Below are 15,561 nucleotides of genomic sequence, written 5' to 3'. Positions count from 1 at the left end.
GGCGCGGGGTGGGCTGCAGCTGCAGGGCGTGCGACGACGGCGGGTCTTCTGAGATTGCTGCGCTCTGCGCTTCATGATGAGATATGCAGCGGCGATACGAACGAGGCGATTTTTCGACCCGCGTGATCTCATTCAGAATCAATCGAATAATGCAGTCAAAATACGCCCATATGCAAGGCACAAATTGGTGCGACAGCTCCGCTACGCGGCCCTGACCTGGCCCACACACGCGCCTCCCGCCTTACTCTATCTGGTCAGCAATGAAGCATATTTTCGTCGCCAAATAACGCATGGTTACCACGCCACCCTTCGTTCCCCGCTGTCCCCGTGCAGCCTCCCCCCCCCCCCCCCCGGGGTCCTTGGGCCTTCCTCGCGATAATAACGCGCAGCCGAATTTCGAGGCGACACGCAAAGTCCGTGGCGAAGTAGATAATAGAGTGCATTTTTAAAAAAAAGATCGCGCTTCGATTCGAAGGGGTCAAGACTGATCGTAGTCTTTCGCCGAAAGAAAACCCAATGAAAAGTCGAATCAAGGCGACTGGGTCGATACTAGATATGTGTCTGTTTCAGGGTAGAGATTCCACTCGAAAATCGACAATGAGGGGGAAGTGAAATTCTCTAGAAGATTCCCCTGGCGAAATTTCTTGTACTTACTGGGTCGAGATCCAGCAGGGGGTTGAAGCCTCGGTGCCAGGCGTTGAGGTCCGAGCTGCGAGAGAAGAGGTAGGCGGACAGCAGCAGGCCGCCGTCCGAGGAGTAGTCCGCCTTGGGGTCGACGGCCATCGTGAGGGCGGCGCCGAGCACCACCGCGGCCAGCAGGGCCCGCACCACGCCGGCCATCTGCGAGGTGAACGTCACACGGAGCCATGAGGAGAGAGTCGCGCCCGCGAGGGGTCATTGGCACGCGCGCGACGTATTCAAACATCGCGCCAAGACGGCGGCGCCGCGCCGCCGGCAGCGGCAGCCTTGCCTTCACATGTGCGATAGCGCCCCGAGGCTGCACGTGCTGCGCACCTGTGCGGACCCGCGACCTTATCTACCAGGGCCTCCTGGCGCGCACCATGGACAAGACTGCGGATCCTGCGCGACTGTCCCGGTCGGTGGGGGCCGCGCGGGCTGCAAACCGAGTGCAAACGGTGCGCACCCCACCGAGACACGCGGGGCGGGCTCACCCGACGATCAAAATATAACGAACGCGAGGAAAACCCACACTATGCGGTCGGTGAAAAACTGATAAACTTTACCGTGCCGATTATGTAGGCAAGGAACTCCCCTGTGTGTACTTTGGGTCCCGCCCCCCTTTTTTTACGCATTGAACCGCATCGACAAAAAGGGCCGTACTTTTCCCGTCCCCTGCATGCATCGCAGCAAAGCGACACCCACCCAGACGAACGTGGCGATGAGGACAAGGAGGGCGAGCAGGAGGTAGTCCTCCATGGTGTCGCGAGGCCTGGGGCTGGAGGACGCGGAGGGACAGGACAAACAACAACAACTCGGCACGGCCGCAGTGCTCACTGGCCGGCCGCAGACTGAGCCGCTCTCCCTCGAGCACAACAGCGAGCGCCCACGATCAGCCCGCCGAGCGGCGGCGGTCCGGCGGTCAGAGGAGCCGGGCAGCTCTGGCAAGCCACGCCACGCCACGCCTGCAGTCAGAATACCGTAAGTGAATGAACCAGCCGGACCGCGCGCAACGACGATCATTTATTTCATTTATTGTGCGTTGCAGACTAACGCTTCCGTTTGCCACGTACCGTACTACCCGATCCGTCCAGCGCATATCATCACCGATCAGGGAAACGGGGAGAATATCGAATAAGGCTTAATGTCATTTTTTATTTTTTCTTCGTGAAAATGGGCAACGGCGAGTCGGCCAGGTCATGTCCCTCGGCGATAAGAGTCCGTTCATCACAGCATCACCGAGACTCACTCTGCTCGCGATCGCGGGAGAGTTCGCGCTCGATGTGAGAGGGGGGGGGGGGGGGGGGGGGCGTGACAGACTCGGAGGCGGGAGAGGACGCGGGCCGGACGACAGGCTGCCGGGCAGGACATCAATGCGCGGCGGGACTGCATACCTTGCAGGTGCTCCAGCCCCCCCCCCCATTTTCCAATAATGACACTCCGTTCGAAAGATACTTACCACACACTGGCGCACCAAGAGTTTAACCGGTCAAACACCTGCGTTCAACTACATTGTCGCGCACTCTTGTATGTGTTTAACTTGTCTGTTTGTCGGGCGCATTATCTTTATGGGATGTTGTGTTCAACAGATAACACTGTCATGTTAAATACGAGTGTTCAGCTGTCAATTTTGCAATTACCGAACACTTAAAAGAGTCAAGAATATAATATGCGAAGGGGATTTCAGGGTTATCTACCAAGAATATGAAACTTCCTAGAGTCAATCCTAGAAAGAGGTCGTTTCATGTCAGAGCGATAAAGCGATGAGCCAAGAGCATTTTCTCGACTAATCGACGCGAATATCAATATCCTCATATTTGAGTCATGCATCCATTTACTCGATAGATAAAAAGACTCCAAACAGGAGTTGTTGTTTTTTTTAAACTATTGAAGTGAAGTCCCAAATTTTCGACCGATATGGAGCATGGAAAAATGTCTCTCTTCCAAAAGAGCTGGACGCTTGCATTCAAATGCTCATAATCTCGTAAAAGCGAGAATACTGACTCCTGGGCTCTGGCTCTAAGGTTTGTAGTGCCGATACGGTTTGGGAGAACACATCATGCAGTCCACGGCGTACACCCAAAAAAGCGTGTTCTTGTTTCAAGTACAGCAATTTACTTGATTTATGGTGGCCTTGAATTGAGGTCAGTGGGGCTCGATAGCTAAGAGGTAGGTTTAAACGTTACTTGCGCCGTAACGACATCTACAGGAGTCGTCGACGGTACAGGAGGGGTGTAAAGAGGCGTCTAGGAACTCACCCAGTTAAAACCCCACTAACAAATCTCACTCAGGGACGAAATAAATAGAAAAAACTGATAGTTGACAAAAATCGTCCTCCGCCATCTTGGAATTTTATGGCACATATGCCCTACAGCCTGACTGGAGTGTCGCTCAGCCTTGCGGGTGGTACTACCGAGTTCGCAAGGGTCGACTTTGGGGGGGTCATGTTAAGTGAAAAAACCGCTAGGACCTACCCGTATCATTGTTTATTTAACAGCCTGCCCTCAACCCCAACGTGACTTGACTTGACGACTCGCGAGGCCACTTTCGGCTCACATGCGTCAATCTCAAACTATTTTTGCACTTGCGTCGGTGTGGAAGTTCTCAGCACGAGTTAATCCACCCCGGCACGAGTCAATGCGGTTTCTAGAATCGCTACCATTCGGACCTCAAATTCTTCGAGCTCTATGTTCTTAAAATCATTTCTGAAATATCAAGCACCATGCGGTGTTGACCCGAGGGCTGGCGTTCTTATTAACTTCGCCTTACAAGATTATTTCAATCTAGAATGCTTACTTCAAGTTCCAACCGGGCTCGATCAATTCAAGTGCATTTGGCGCTTGTATCAAGTAAAATGCACTTGGATCAAGTTTAGGCTTTTCTGGGTGTACATACAGACACACACACATGGTAAAAATAACACAGGACGTTTACCGTGATGTGTCCAGAGATGATCACGGCCTCTGTGTGCACAGCTGGGACAACTTCGGCGCGCTATCGGCTGAGAGGAGCTAGTGACGGGAGCCGGAGCAGCAGCCGGGCCGGAGAGGGGTCGGAGGAGAGCACTTCGTGGGGAAGGGCGCGCGCGCGGCTAGGCTCCGAAGACTAACTGCGAACAGCTCAACGGCAGCAGCAAGTGGTTGCGGACCGCTGTCAATCGGCGCCCCGGCGGCATCACGCCACGACTATATTGACGACATGCCCCCCTCCACCTATACCTTCACACCTGGGGCCTCTGTCCACCACGGGGGCGGCGACTTAATCACCCCGTGAGAGGGAGGGGGAGGAAGGGGCGAGAGTGCATCTGGTGTTCGCATCAGACGATTGCGTGAGTGTGCACGGTGGGGAGGGTTGGGGAGGGGAGGGCCAACTTGCTACTTTTCGAGAGCCGCTCTCACGCCCGTCACCGCTGATTATAACGCTGTCACCGCGGCTGACATACGAGTCCAGAGCAGACTGCAGTGTTCAAAGAGTAGTGATGCGGATAACAGAGGGGCAGTCATAAGGCGACTTGACGCTGGGCGCTGGGGCCACGTGTAGTACAAATGTCAAATGGAGGAGGAGGAGGCGGGAGAAGGGGTACCTTCCGCGTGTAGCTGTAGTCTGTGGAGCTGTACTGGGACTTCAGCCTTCCTCCTTCCGTCTGGACAACAACACTACTTATGCGACTTTAATCTCAAACTCTCCCTTTCGATACTAACTTAACACGAAAAGAAAATAGTAGGGCTGCAGTAGCTCAGCGAATGATCATGTAGCTATGTTGCACCTAAAATGATTAGTTATCCAGGCGCAGTTTAAGGAAGGTGGTCACATCGTTTCCACCCAGAATTAACAAAGTGCTGATTCTACACCCAGCAGACGGCTGGCCGTTGAACCCCGCTCACCAATAGCGCAACGACATGACACCCCTGTGATGGCGATATATATTCCAAGTCCAATCCGAAAGGGTTCAATTGCTTCTGTATAGCGATAGTACGGAGCAGGGGACCAGCGGTCGCCACAACATCTTTGAAATGACCGCGCTAAATTGGTGTCATAATACGTCGCCGGTCCGCCGGTCTGCAGGTGGTGCGATCCTATCGCTCATCCGCTGGTTATCAAAGCGACACCTGCGCGGGCGCACCTGCGTCCATAAGTGTTTGCCGCTGGTATCCCGCGCAACATTTGCTTTTTTTCTGGTCAAGTAGGGAAAGATTGCGGCTCGCATGAACGAGCGGCGTGGCGAGGGTAAATTTAAGCCCTAGGCCGGTCCCTATAGGCGCAAGTCTGAAGAAAACGACTGCAAAAAGAACACCCCCCCCCCAAAAAAAAAAGAAAAAACAAAACAAACATGTACAAGAAGGTTGTTGAAAAAACTTTATTATTAAAAATATCACAGAACACAAACACAAATCTTATATCGCACGCCGGTGTACGCTCGAGGCAAAATAAAGAGCCTTATTATAAAAATTATCACAGATTTAAAATGCGGTGGACAGCCCAAGTCATTCCTGCATAGCCTTCTGCTATGGTCTCCAGCCACCCTCCCTCCACGCGTCTTGTTAACTGTACCCGTTGGTCGACAACACGGCTTCCTTCATGTCGGCGATGGCTCTCTTGTAGACGAGCTCGGGTGCCTCCTTGCTCCAGACGAAGTTCAAGTGCGTCCAGAGTGGGTCTGCCACGGCATCGCAGCTCAACACGTTTGGCAGTGCGGCACACAGGGGCTCCACGTCCTGTGACGTCGATTGATTAAAAAACTGTGCACTGTTGGACATTATATCGTGATCTGACGAAAAATGGCCAGTTAATTTGACTACACAAATAAGTGATTTTAAAGTAAAGAATGCAAAAGTTTGTGACTCGGTTGTTGTACTGAAGAAACAGTCTCGTTAGTTTTTGTTTTGTTTTGTATGCGCTTCAGTTTAGCGGGTGCGAGCTTGCCACTTCGCCCGCAAGCAGGTGCCACGGTGTAATGGCGCCATGGCCCCCGCGACCGACCCTGCGACCGTCGCGAGTATGCAACACGCTGGAGCGCATTGGAAGAAACACCCAGTATCGATACGTGTTGACAACAGCGAACCAAAAAACTCTAGAATAAAGCACGTAAAATGCTTTATTTTTCGCATAACATGTTGCGCTATTTGTTGTGTGGAACCGGGAGTCGTAATCAGCGCGTTTCAAGTCCATCATTAGCTACTTGACGCAATAACACGGCCGACCTTGATGATGATGTCGGTCATCTGTCATCCACTCACCCAATAAATAAAATACAGCAACGTTATTATGCGAAAAACACAAGACAACAACGTAAATTTTTCTGGAATCGGGTCAATGAGTGCCACGTGTTCCCTCGGTTCATTCAGTGAGCGCAAAAAGGCCGGCTGTTCTGCTCACCCGTGGAACCGCCAGCAGATCGTTCATCCCGTAGTACAGTCTGGAGGGGACGACGATGTTGCTCACGTTGTACCTGGGTGGCCTCTCCTGGCCGTACCGTGCGAGGTTCTCGGCCGTCCCGTAATCGTACTGCTGGAAGCCTGTGGACGAAAACAAACGAAAGGGAAACGAGTCTCCATACAGCTGCGCGTCTGGAGTGACGGATGCGTTTGCGAGCGACTGCTCCGTTGGCAGCCCACCTTGTACATGGGACTGTCCGTAGTGGCCAATGTTTTTGTACGACGTTCCAGCCGGCGTCCGAGAAATTGCGTACGGTAACAGGGACTGGAGTAGGTCATTGCAAAACAATTTAACCGCGACATTCATACAGGTAAAACAATAAAAATAAAAAAACCCTGAGGAGTCTGACTGTTTTCCTTACCGGGTTACTCTGCTTGTCGTTACGGCCGCTCATCGCGTTGATGAGCAGCACGCACAGCGGCTGCGTCGGGCTGCCGTCCGAACAGAAGATCTCGCCGGCCGTGCGGATCGCCGCTGAGGTGGGCAGGAGCCAATACACACCGTGCGCGGCGGCGTTCCGCTGTAGACAAAATACTCATGTCGAAATCAGCGGTCAAACACTTTCAGTCGCAAAGACTGACCACCCAGAGAATTTGAATCCGTTTTTCTCTCGGATTAATTCGGTAAATATACAGACGGGACGCTCGGCGCCCCTGTGAGATTCAGAGTAGGCCGCCCCGCAGTACACGAATGCACTGCAGGCGAGACATTGCCTACCCATCAGGCGCTAATGAAAGCTGGCATGCCCAGGCGAAACCCAGCAGCTTCGATCCTAAAGTACCATCCAGAAAGTACGTCCGTCATTCGCCGCCGTATGGGGCCTGCCACGTTCAGCCTCCGGCAAGCTCTCATAGCGCCTGGTGGGTAGGCAACATCTCGCCCGCAGTGCACGCGTGTACTGCGGGGCGGCCTAACCCGAGTCTCGCAGGCGCCGAGCTCCCCGTAATTTGCCGAATGAATATGAGAGAAACGGGTGTACTTTTTAACGTCCAGCTACGAACATTCCCTCTGGATGACCCCTTAACCAATCACAGCCTCCTCGCCATGGACCAAAGGCGGCGACCTACCATGCGCGTCGGGTTGGTCTGGAGCACGAGGCGGAAGAGGGCCGATCGGACGTTCATGACGTGCATGACGGGGCCGAAGCCGGTGAAGAGCTGCACGTGCCTGGCCACGTCCGGGCGCTCCGCGGCCATGACGAACATCATGGTGGTGCCCATGGAGAAGCCCACGTACTGCACCCGCCGCTCGCCCGTCTCGCGCATCGCGTACTGGATGAGGGCCGGTAGGTCCTGCGTCCCGTGCTCATGGAACCTACAACAAAATAAGAGCTGATTGACAGGCGAGCCCAGATGACGTTCCGAACCGGTTCCGGGTCCGGGTGGAATAAGTCGGTCAGGGAGATCTTCCAAATCAAAATTTTTCGCCAGTAAAAAGATGAAAAACTAATGTATGTTTGGGATGTGAAATAAACGCAAGGGCTGCCGGAATGCTTTTTTTAGGGCAAATCTCGCGGCGGTTGCAAGGTCATTTCGTAAAAATACAAATTCGCGCCAAATTACGAAAAAAAATAAGATTATGAACCAAATTATCTTCCTTTGACGAGCAAATTGTACATTTCGATTGTATTTGTAAATTTACAAGTGCCTTTGTGACTTTATGAACGTGACTGAGCAGTGAACAACTTTACTTGTAAATCAAAGTTATGAAAAATGCCGTAAATTTGCGGAGACAGTTATTCACAGTGTTACATATTCTCGCAGAAAAACCGGTTTGAGGATGCGAATTATGATGCAATCGTTTCGATCAATCATCATTTACGACAGATGTGGAATTACCACGCAATCGGTTTCGAATGTCCGATACTCACGAAAAGTCCCAGAAAGCGGCAGACTTGGTGTCGAGCGTCGTGTGGTTCAGTGAGTACGTGTTGCCCCGCGCGTTGAAGAGCCACACGTCGAAACCCTCATCGGCCAGGAGGTACGCTGTTCCGGGTTAAAAATTACAACGTAATATTAGACTGATATTCCTGGTTAATAGTAGGGTATCATAGTGTAAGGAATAAGAATAATGGCGAGTGAGTATACACTGTAAATAATAACTGTAGCAAAACAATACATTTTTGAGATGAAACAGTTCTTGAGTAACAACAAAGTTGTTTTCGTTCAAAACGGTAAACTGCTGTTGAGTAACGGTAAAAATTGTTACTGGTGAACACGAAATGTTGTTGGCCTGGATTACCAATAAGACTTGTTTTGCCGGCGGGCTTTGCTCACCTAACGCCTTGCCGGGGCCGAGGACGATCCACTCGGCGGAGCAGGGCAGAAGGGGGTGCGCCATGATCACTACGGGTCTCTGTTGCCCCCTGCCCCTGCCCAGCTCATTGCCAGATTCCGAGGTTCTTGCGCCCCTCGAAGGTCCCGTGATGCGGTGGATGCCCAGGATGTAGCCGTCGTCCGTGGTCACGTGGTGCAGCTCTGCGTTGTAGCCCCAGTACCGGGAGAGTTCCACCTCCATGTCAAAGATTTTTTATTATTTTCAACTTGGTATCCTCGAAATTAGCAAAACGAGTTTAAGTGCCCCATAATAGGGACATAATGGCCCCCCCACCCCGTCGCACTACACAGTGTCTGAATCAGGCCGTTCACAAGGAAGGAACCTGGAACCTGGCGCGTCTGAGCCGTCTTTGCTCGCCTGGAGGAGACTGGAAGGACTGCCTTTTAGGCGTGATTCCAAAGTATGGTACCTCGATCGATTTTGACAATGTGCCTGGGCCTGGGAAGGGCCGACAAGGAGACTTCAATCCCAAGCCCCGCAGCCAAGTGAGGCGATCCCGGTCGCCAAGTGGTCATAGTAGGGTTGGTACATTTTCAGTAAGACTCGATTTTCGATTCGTCGATTCTGGAATCGAAACCAAAGAATCGATTCTTTCAAAAATCGATTTTCTCCCCTTAAGAATCGATTTTCGATTCGATTCTCGATATTTTTGTCTATGCGTAGAAAGGCAATAGTTTGAGTGTGAAAGTGATTAGCAATGAAATGATGCAAAATCGTTTATTATGAAGAATATTAATGTGGCTCCTTGCCCTGATTAAAAGTAAGAATTATTGCATTTAAGAGTCAATATAGAATACGAACATTCTCCAAACAGCGCTACATGCATGTGAATGTGTCCGGCGGGAAGGTCCTCCGACCCCGATCTGACTCTAGCACACTAATTTCAAACGTTGGACGTGGACCAGTTCCTCTTTCCAGTATAGCTAAAATGTCAAATTTTTGGTTGGTTCCCGGCGTATACAAGTGACCCCCGCGATTGGGGCTGATGTATGGTACCCTCGGCCTCGGCAACAATTCTGCGAAAGAAAATCGAAAATACTTGCTCGTCGTTCCGAAGGGCCTAAGTCCTCTTGGCGACTTGACGTCACTCGCTACGGCAAACGATAATTCTTTCAGTCATCGATCACAGGCACTTTGAAGGAGGACCCCCCAGCGAACATTTAATATAAATATGACTCACATGCGCCGCGCGCCGCCGCTGCGGCATGCGGCAGACACCCGTGCATCGCTCTCCAATTCTGAAACGCCTTTGCACGGTGGGTTACCGGCGTCGCAGAGCGACCGGCCAAAGACCAACGACATCGAATTTACCGATTTGCCATCAGGAATGTTACCCACCAACGCCTCATAATGAAATAGGCAAGCCAAGATGGGGCCTGCGGCGCACTTGGCTGGCCCAAGAGGCGCGCGGAGATTCAAAATCAGGCAAATTTTTAAGAATCGAAAATCGACGCTGAGAATCGATTCTTTCGATTCTCGTGATGCGCGTAATCGATTCCGATTCGAATCGAAAATCGACGCGGGGAATCGATTTTCGATTCGAATCGGAATCGAATCGACCAACCCTAGGTCATAGGGGTCTTAGGTTACCCTAAACCAGGTACCTTTGATGGGGATTTTCGAAGTAGCAGGTTTTTGAATAGTTTCTCCACCGCGCTCTCACCGGGTCCAGGTCCAGCAGAGGGTTGAAGTCCCGGCGCCACGCGCTCAAGTCGATGCGGGGAGTCCCGTCGCTGGAGAGGACGTAGGCGGACCACAGCGGGCCGAACGAGGCGTAGTCCGGCACGGTGTCCACGGACTCGTAGGCCACGGCCAGGACGGCGTTCAGCACGGCCGAGACCAGCAGGACCCCCGCCACGGCCGCCATCTCCACCGGGTGCATTGCCAGGCACAGGGTGGACAGGACGACGCGGTGCGGGCGGCCTAGCTCGCAGGCGTCCGCAGCAGCGTAGTGCTGGTGCCACAATGAGATCTCACTCTGGAACAGGTCGGGCGGCTTATGACACGCGGAAGTACACACTGGAGTCCAACGCAGTGCACGGCGCCCACGTGCATAATGAGGTACTAGGCTGATTGCGAATTAGCATAGGAAAACAACGGAGGTGGGCGTCGCCAAGTCAAACAAACAGTCGACTGGCCGTAATCTAGTAGTCGCATATAAATGCTACATCGATTTTGCGACTTTTTCGCAATTTTCTATTGAGCCTCTTCGGAGAACATTCTGAAAAATTTTGCTCGTTCCTCGGCGGCCGTCTTAGCCTTGGCCCCACACCTTCACGTTCACTAAACAAGATAACGTTGGGCGTCAAACAAACGCTTAGCTTAGGTGCTCGGCATCGACATCACCCAAGACGAAATACGGTCAAAATATAAGGTCACATTGCGTGCACGTGGAGGGAACCTGAATGTATTACTACCTAGGGACCACGTGCTGAATATACCAGGTGGCTGACTCACGCAGCCCACTTTCGTGGGTATACTGTACCGCATGCACTGGTGCGGGCGGGCTTGCCTATCGTCGCTGCCCACGGCTCCTTGCGGCTCCGTGCGATTAGGCAACCCGCCCGCACGCGTGAATGCGGTACAGTATAACTACAAAAGTGCACGGCGTGAGTCAGTCAGCCCCCTGGTACTTTTCTTTTTGCCGTCACCTCAGCCTCAGTTCTACCCCTCCCCGGTTTGGAGTCGGAAATGACTACAGAGACCAGGTGACTAGATCGGCGGGGACGCGCTCACAGGCTTACGAAGAAACTTGAGGCCAGACTGCAGCGCAGCACAAGACACGTAACAAATATGCCACAACCGACCAGAATCGCCACCACCTGAGCACTGGCCTGTACGCGGGAACGCTCAGAGCAAAACGCAGTCCACGAGATACCCCCTCCCAAAGCCGGTGACGTAGCTCCAGGTAACCTTAGTCGAGTCCACCTTGGTTGAGTGGAGGTGGTAGGGTCTAAACACAACACGCGGTGATGATGAGAAACGCGTCAACGTCCGTCATGGTCAGCTCTAAATACCTTCAATGAGAACGCCGCTTTTTACTGCTGATAAAATTGTCTACAGTGCGCCCTGTCAATTTGTTACCTCGTCAGCGACTGTAATTTTGGATTACGGTCAACTCCGTACAGGATGTACTGTAACTTCGCAAACCGTATTATTAGTCAGTACAGCACTTGACTTAGACACCGAAGCACGGCCCATATCTTAGACAAAATAAACAGGGCGTACTGTAGGCAAACTGTATACTTCCTTACAGAATTTTTAACAGTGTGCAACTACCCGAAAGTTTCGTGTCACGACTTTGGGACCTCGCACCTTTCTGCGCGCGACAAAGTCATGACAATGTGAACAAATTATCCATCGCGTGTCCGCGGAGGCTCGGCAAGAGTGCGTGGAGCGATTAAAGGGTGGGGAGGGAAGAAGGAAAAGTCAGACAAACTACTTACCCCGATCATTGATCTTGCGCCGTCACCTCAGACACCCCGGACGCTTCCGCGCCTGGACTGAAAGGATGGCCATTAGCTCGCTCGCATCAGGCGAAGTCCACCGCCAAAACGCCCGCCGCACGCGAGGGCGCGCGCGTGTCGTCCGCCGCGTATAGCCGGCCCGCCACGATGAGGGCGATGAAAGACTTCCTCGAGGTCACCGTCCTGCTGTCCGCGGCGCTGTCCTCCACGTCGCAGCCCGTGTCCCAGGTGGCGGGCTGCATCGCGGCCTTGCAGCGGAGCTACTTTGAGTCGTGTCGGCAGGTGACGGTGCTGGGCGGCTCGGAGCTGTCCGCGGAGCTGCGCGGGATGGTGGGCGTGCCGCAGCGGGGGATGTCCCTCGCCGGGGCGGTGGCGTGGAGGGCGGGGGAGACGTTCCCCGACGGCCTCCCCGCCTACAACTACCTCACCGACCTCTACGTCGTGGACCTGAGGTAAGGCTGTCGTCGTCGTCGTGCTGCGGGACGCGCAGACGAGCCCTCGCTCGTGTCACACACGCTGCAGTTGACTGAGCAGCACGGCAAACGCGTCGCAGGAACGAAGGTGCGGGCGCGGCGCTGCTGGCCGTGCTGCCCATGGACTCGCGCACGCCCGTCATCGTGGTGACCGCCCCGGAGCACAGCCCGCAGGGCGCAGCCGACGCAGCCGACGCGGCCGTGGGCGCGCTCTGGGGCCGGCAGCTCGTCAACGCCCTGGTGCTCGTGGCCGGCGCGGACCGGGTGTCGGCCTACTCCTTCGAGCCCTTCTCCCGCTGCCACGCCGCGCCCGCCGCCCTGCTGCTGGACCAGTGGGACGCGGGGGGCTGGCTGGGCAGCGGGCGGGCGCTCTTCCCCCGCAACGAGCGCGTGCGCCTGGGGAGCTGCCCGCTGGTGGTCAACGCGGAGCACCAACCCCTGGCCGTGGTCGTGGGGACGCAGGACCCGAGCCGAGGGTGGCGCGGGGACCGCGGGATAGAGGTCCCGCCTCCAGGGGTCTGCCAGTGCGCGAGCGTGCACGCCTCCCCGCCTCCACTCGCCAGCAGGCACCTGCGCCGCCGTGCCGCAGAGAGCTGGGCCACCGGCCTCACCATCGAGATGCTCAGCGAGATCGGGCAGCACGTGGATATGCGGGAGCCGTACTGTCTGCAGTCCGCGTGCGACGGTGTGCCCTACGGCACCTTCTACAGGAACGGCACGGCGATCGGCATGTTCGAGGACCTGCGGGCGGGGCGCGCGGACGTGGCCGTGGCGTACTTCCTCTCGAAGCCGTCGCGGAGCCGAGGCGCCGAGATCATCATGACGGGCCACATGAACGATGCGGTGTGGATCGTGCCCTCCGGACTGGGCCGTGAGCTGTCCCCGCTGCAAGAGCTGACCCGCCCCTTCCAGCCGGAGCTGTGGGCCGCGCTGGTGGCGACCGCGGCCGCCAGCTCCGTGACGGTGTGGCTGCTGGCGTCCCGCTCCCGCGGCCGCGGGGGACGCTTGTCGCGGTTCGAGTTCGCCGTCGGCTTCACGCTGTGCTCCCTCCTCGGCGTGCCCTGCGCCGGGCGCGTGCCGCGGCTCAGCGCGCTGCGCCTCTTTTTGTTCCCATGGTTCATGTTTACGCTCGTCGTGTCGACGAGCTTCCTCGCCCTCGCCAAGGGCCGCCTCCTCAAGCCGATGAGGAACGCAGACATCAACACACTGGGGGAGGCCATGGAGCTGGGCCTGGGTGTTGAGCTCCATCAAGTCACCTGGGACGATCTGAAGGTCGGCTGCGATCATACAAGAGACACCGTCATGAGCAATGTTTTGCGGCGTGCGACGATCCAGGTACGTCACCCCGCCCGCAGGCGCAGGGACGGTTTAAGCTAGGCCATATGCCATCCTGCCTCTTCGCACCGTCCACGTCCACCAGGCATAGCCTGACTTGTCCCGTTAAAATGTTCCGAGCTCATTTTTGGTAGTACGTACCAATGATCTAACAAGGCGTGACCACAAAGTGGCCACTCCACACCGCACTGTACGTGTAAAAGGATAGTGATGGACATCATGTATTTTCGGCAGGAGAGCGCCATTACTACGATCAGCGAGACGGTGGCACGCGGTCGGCGGACCATCAGCCTTCAAATGCGTGGCACTGTCGACTATCACCTCAAAACCAAAAGGGAAGAAAAGACAGCCCCTGGGATCCACATCCTGCCCGTCGGAAAGTGCCTCCCGACCACCCCAACGTCGTGGATCGTGCTCCGCAAGGGTTCGGTCCTCGCGCCGACAGTCAGAGTGCTGGTCAACCGCATGATGGCCGCGGGGCTGATCGAGCTCTGGATATCCAGGTGAGGACGCCTTGTGCGCAGGGCAAGAGTATGCGCTGTCCCTCTAAGCAGGGGTAGCATCGGGTAGCAAACAACAAGCACATGGCAGTTGAAGCAGATGATTGAGTACAATGAATGCTCGGCAATGCTGCTTCTCCCATCGGACAGATTCACTCCAGAGGGCACGAGGCCCGCACATCGTAATGTAGCTCTCGCAGTGAAAAATCTGGAGCCGTCATGGAAGCTGCTGGCGCTGGGCCACGCCGTTGCGCTGCTGGTGTTCTTGGGCGAGCTCGCCGTGTTCCGGAGACGCCCCCACCCTCGAGCTGAAGTTTTCACTAAGTTAGGATCAAGGCTATTTGAATACAAGAATTTTCAATAGTACTGTACATTTTTAGTTTATTATTTATATAAAGCAAGTAAGAATTAGATGGCACTTGGCCTTGGCAGTACCATTTTCCAATGCCATACCTTAAGATTAGATAATTAAAACTATTAATCAGAGTCGTCTGAGTCTTGCTGAGGTCCTGCTGAAGCTTCCTCTTCCTCCCCTTTCATTCTTGCTATGATTTCCTTGGCAGGATTGAACATACCATTAGTTTGGGCATTGCAAATGTAGCACCGCGTTGATTTCTTATAATTTTCTAAAGCACATTTCTCACAAAAATAGTGGTTGCACCTGCAAACAATAAACAGTTTTATAAATTTTTGCACTGGGACACAATACAGTTAATAAGGAGGTAATTTTTTTTAAAAAAAGAACCCTGCTTACTTTGTCATAACAGGATCTTTGAAGGTTTTACGACAAATAAAACACTTAAAAGGAAGGTGATCTGTGTCATCAGCTATTTCATACTTATGTGGATCATCATCGTCATCCCCATATGTTCCTTCTGCCATTTCTCTTTCCAGCTGCCACCCAAACTTGTAATCAGATCTATCATGCAAAAACTTACAGCTGTCTGTAGGGACAAAACATTTTAAATCAATTACCGCTGTGCATCATTTGATACTGAAATTGTGTGCATATGTTATTTGAATATCCGATTCCACTTACCTCCAAAACCACAAAAGCCAGTCTCCTTGTAATCTTTGCAAATATCTGGTTGATAATCCCATCGTACTGTTGACCTCAAGTTAGATGGAGCACGGATAGGACCTTTACGCACCTTCACGGAAAGAAATAAGTGTGTTAAAGGATTTCAAAAAACTAATCTACCTACATCAGAGCTAGATTTGATGCTTCTTACCATGCCGCTGGAAGCATTTCCCTGGGCAGTGTCTCTCTTTTCATAAAACTGCTGATAGTTTTGCATACCCCGATAGATTTTATCATCTTCTTTGCCTTTAAGC

The 15,561-nt window shown here is 53.7% G+C and overlaps 4 protein-coding genes across 8 annotated transcripts in view; 1 reads left to right on the top strand and 3 right to left on the bottom strand.

The window, feature by feature from the left end:
- LOC113207934 (lipase 3-like) overlaps positions 1 to 3,884 on the bottom strand; it is a 7,458-nt gene extending 3,574 nt beyond the window's left edge. The window contains exons 1-2 of one of the 2 annotated variants that reach the window (XM_026424710.2): positions 3,613 to 3,884; positions 655 to 840 (exon numbers count right to left, since the gene is read on the bottom strand). In XM_026424710.2, coding sequence (XP_026280495.1) covers positions 655 to 840 — 186 coding nt within the window. In that variant the 5' untranslated portion in view covers positions 3,613 to 3,884. Of the gene's footprint in view, positions 1 to 654; positions 841 to 1,383; positions 1,596 to 3,612 lie in introns of those variants that run through there. The other variant, XM_026424701.2, reaches the window with a different exon arrangement.
- A 1,127-nt stretch (positions 3,885 to 5,011) lies between these two features.
- Positions 5,012 to 12,169, bottom strand: LOC113207469 (lipase 3-like). 4 transcript variants are annotated; one of them, XM_026424054.2, is made up of 9 exons: positions 11,898 to 12,169; positions 10,115 to 10,429; positions 8,391 to 8,625; positions 7,985 to 8,099; positions 7,182 to 7,428; positions 6,476 to 6,634; positions 6,294 to 6,378; positions 6,055 to 6,194; positions 5,012 to 5,393 (listed from the first exon to the last, which is right to left on the bottom strand). In XM_026424054.2, the coding sequence occupies exons 1-9, from the start codon at positions 11,904 to 11,906 to the stop codon at positions 5,220 to 5,222; spliced, it is 1,479 nt and encodes a 492-aa protein (XP_026279839.1). In that variant the 5' UTR covers positions 11,907 to 12,169; the 3' UTR covers positions 5,012 to 5,219. The 4 variants fall into 4 exon arrangements, with proteins under 4 accessions (XP_026279839.1, XP_026279861.1, XP_026279854.1 ...); XM_026424076.2 differs by lacking the exon at positions 11,898 to 12,169 and adding an exon at positions 11,103 to 11,310; XM_026424069.2 differs by lacking the exon at positions 11,898 to 12,169 and adding an exon at positions 11,188 to 11,310.
- Positions 12,170 to 13,560: 1,391 nt separating this feature from the next.
- On the top strand, positions 13,561 to 14,590 carry LOC113207460 (uncharacterized). Its single transcript, XM_026424041.2, has 3 exons — positions 13,561 to 13,726; positions 13,961 to 14,229; positions 14,377 to 14,590. The coding sequence occupies exons 1-3, from the start codon at positions 13,574 to 13,576 to the stop codon at positions 14,588 to 14,590; spliced, it is 636 nt and encodes a 211-aa protein (XP_026279826.2). The 5' UTR covers positions 13,561 to 13,573.
- Positions 14,591 to 15,561, bottom strand: LOC113207496 (E3 ubiquitin-protein ligase RNF113A; the record flags this gene model as incomplete). The annotated part of the gene is given in 4 exon segments (XM_052272913.1): positions 14,591 to 14,887; positions 14,981 to 15,170; positions 15,266 to 15,377; positions 15,459 to 15,561. Coding segments are annotated over 4 exon segments (589 nt in total), but the record flags the coding sequence as incomplete, so codon positions are not given.

The sequence above is a fragment of the Frankliniella occidentalis genome, unplaced genomic scaffold (genome assembly GCF_000697945.3).
Source record: "Frankliniella occidentalis isolate FOCC.00 unplaced genomic scaffold, Focc_3.1 Scaffold230, whole genome shotgun sequence".
Taxonomy (NCBI): domain Eukaryota; kingdom Metazoa; phylum Arthropoda; class Insecta; order Thysanoptera; family Thripidae; genus Frankliniella; species Frankliniella occidentalis.
Note: the sequence above shows the minus strand (reverse complement) of the source record. Positions and strands in the feature narration are given on the sequence as shown.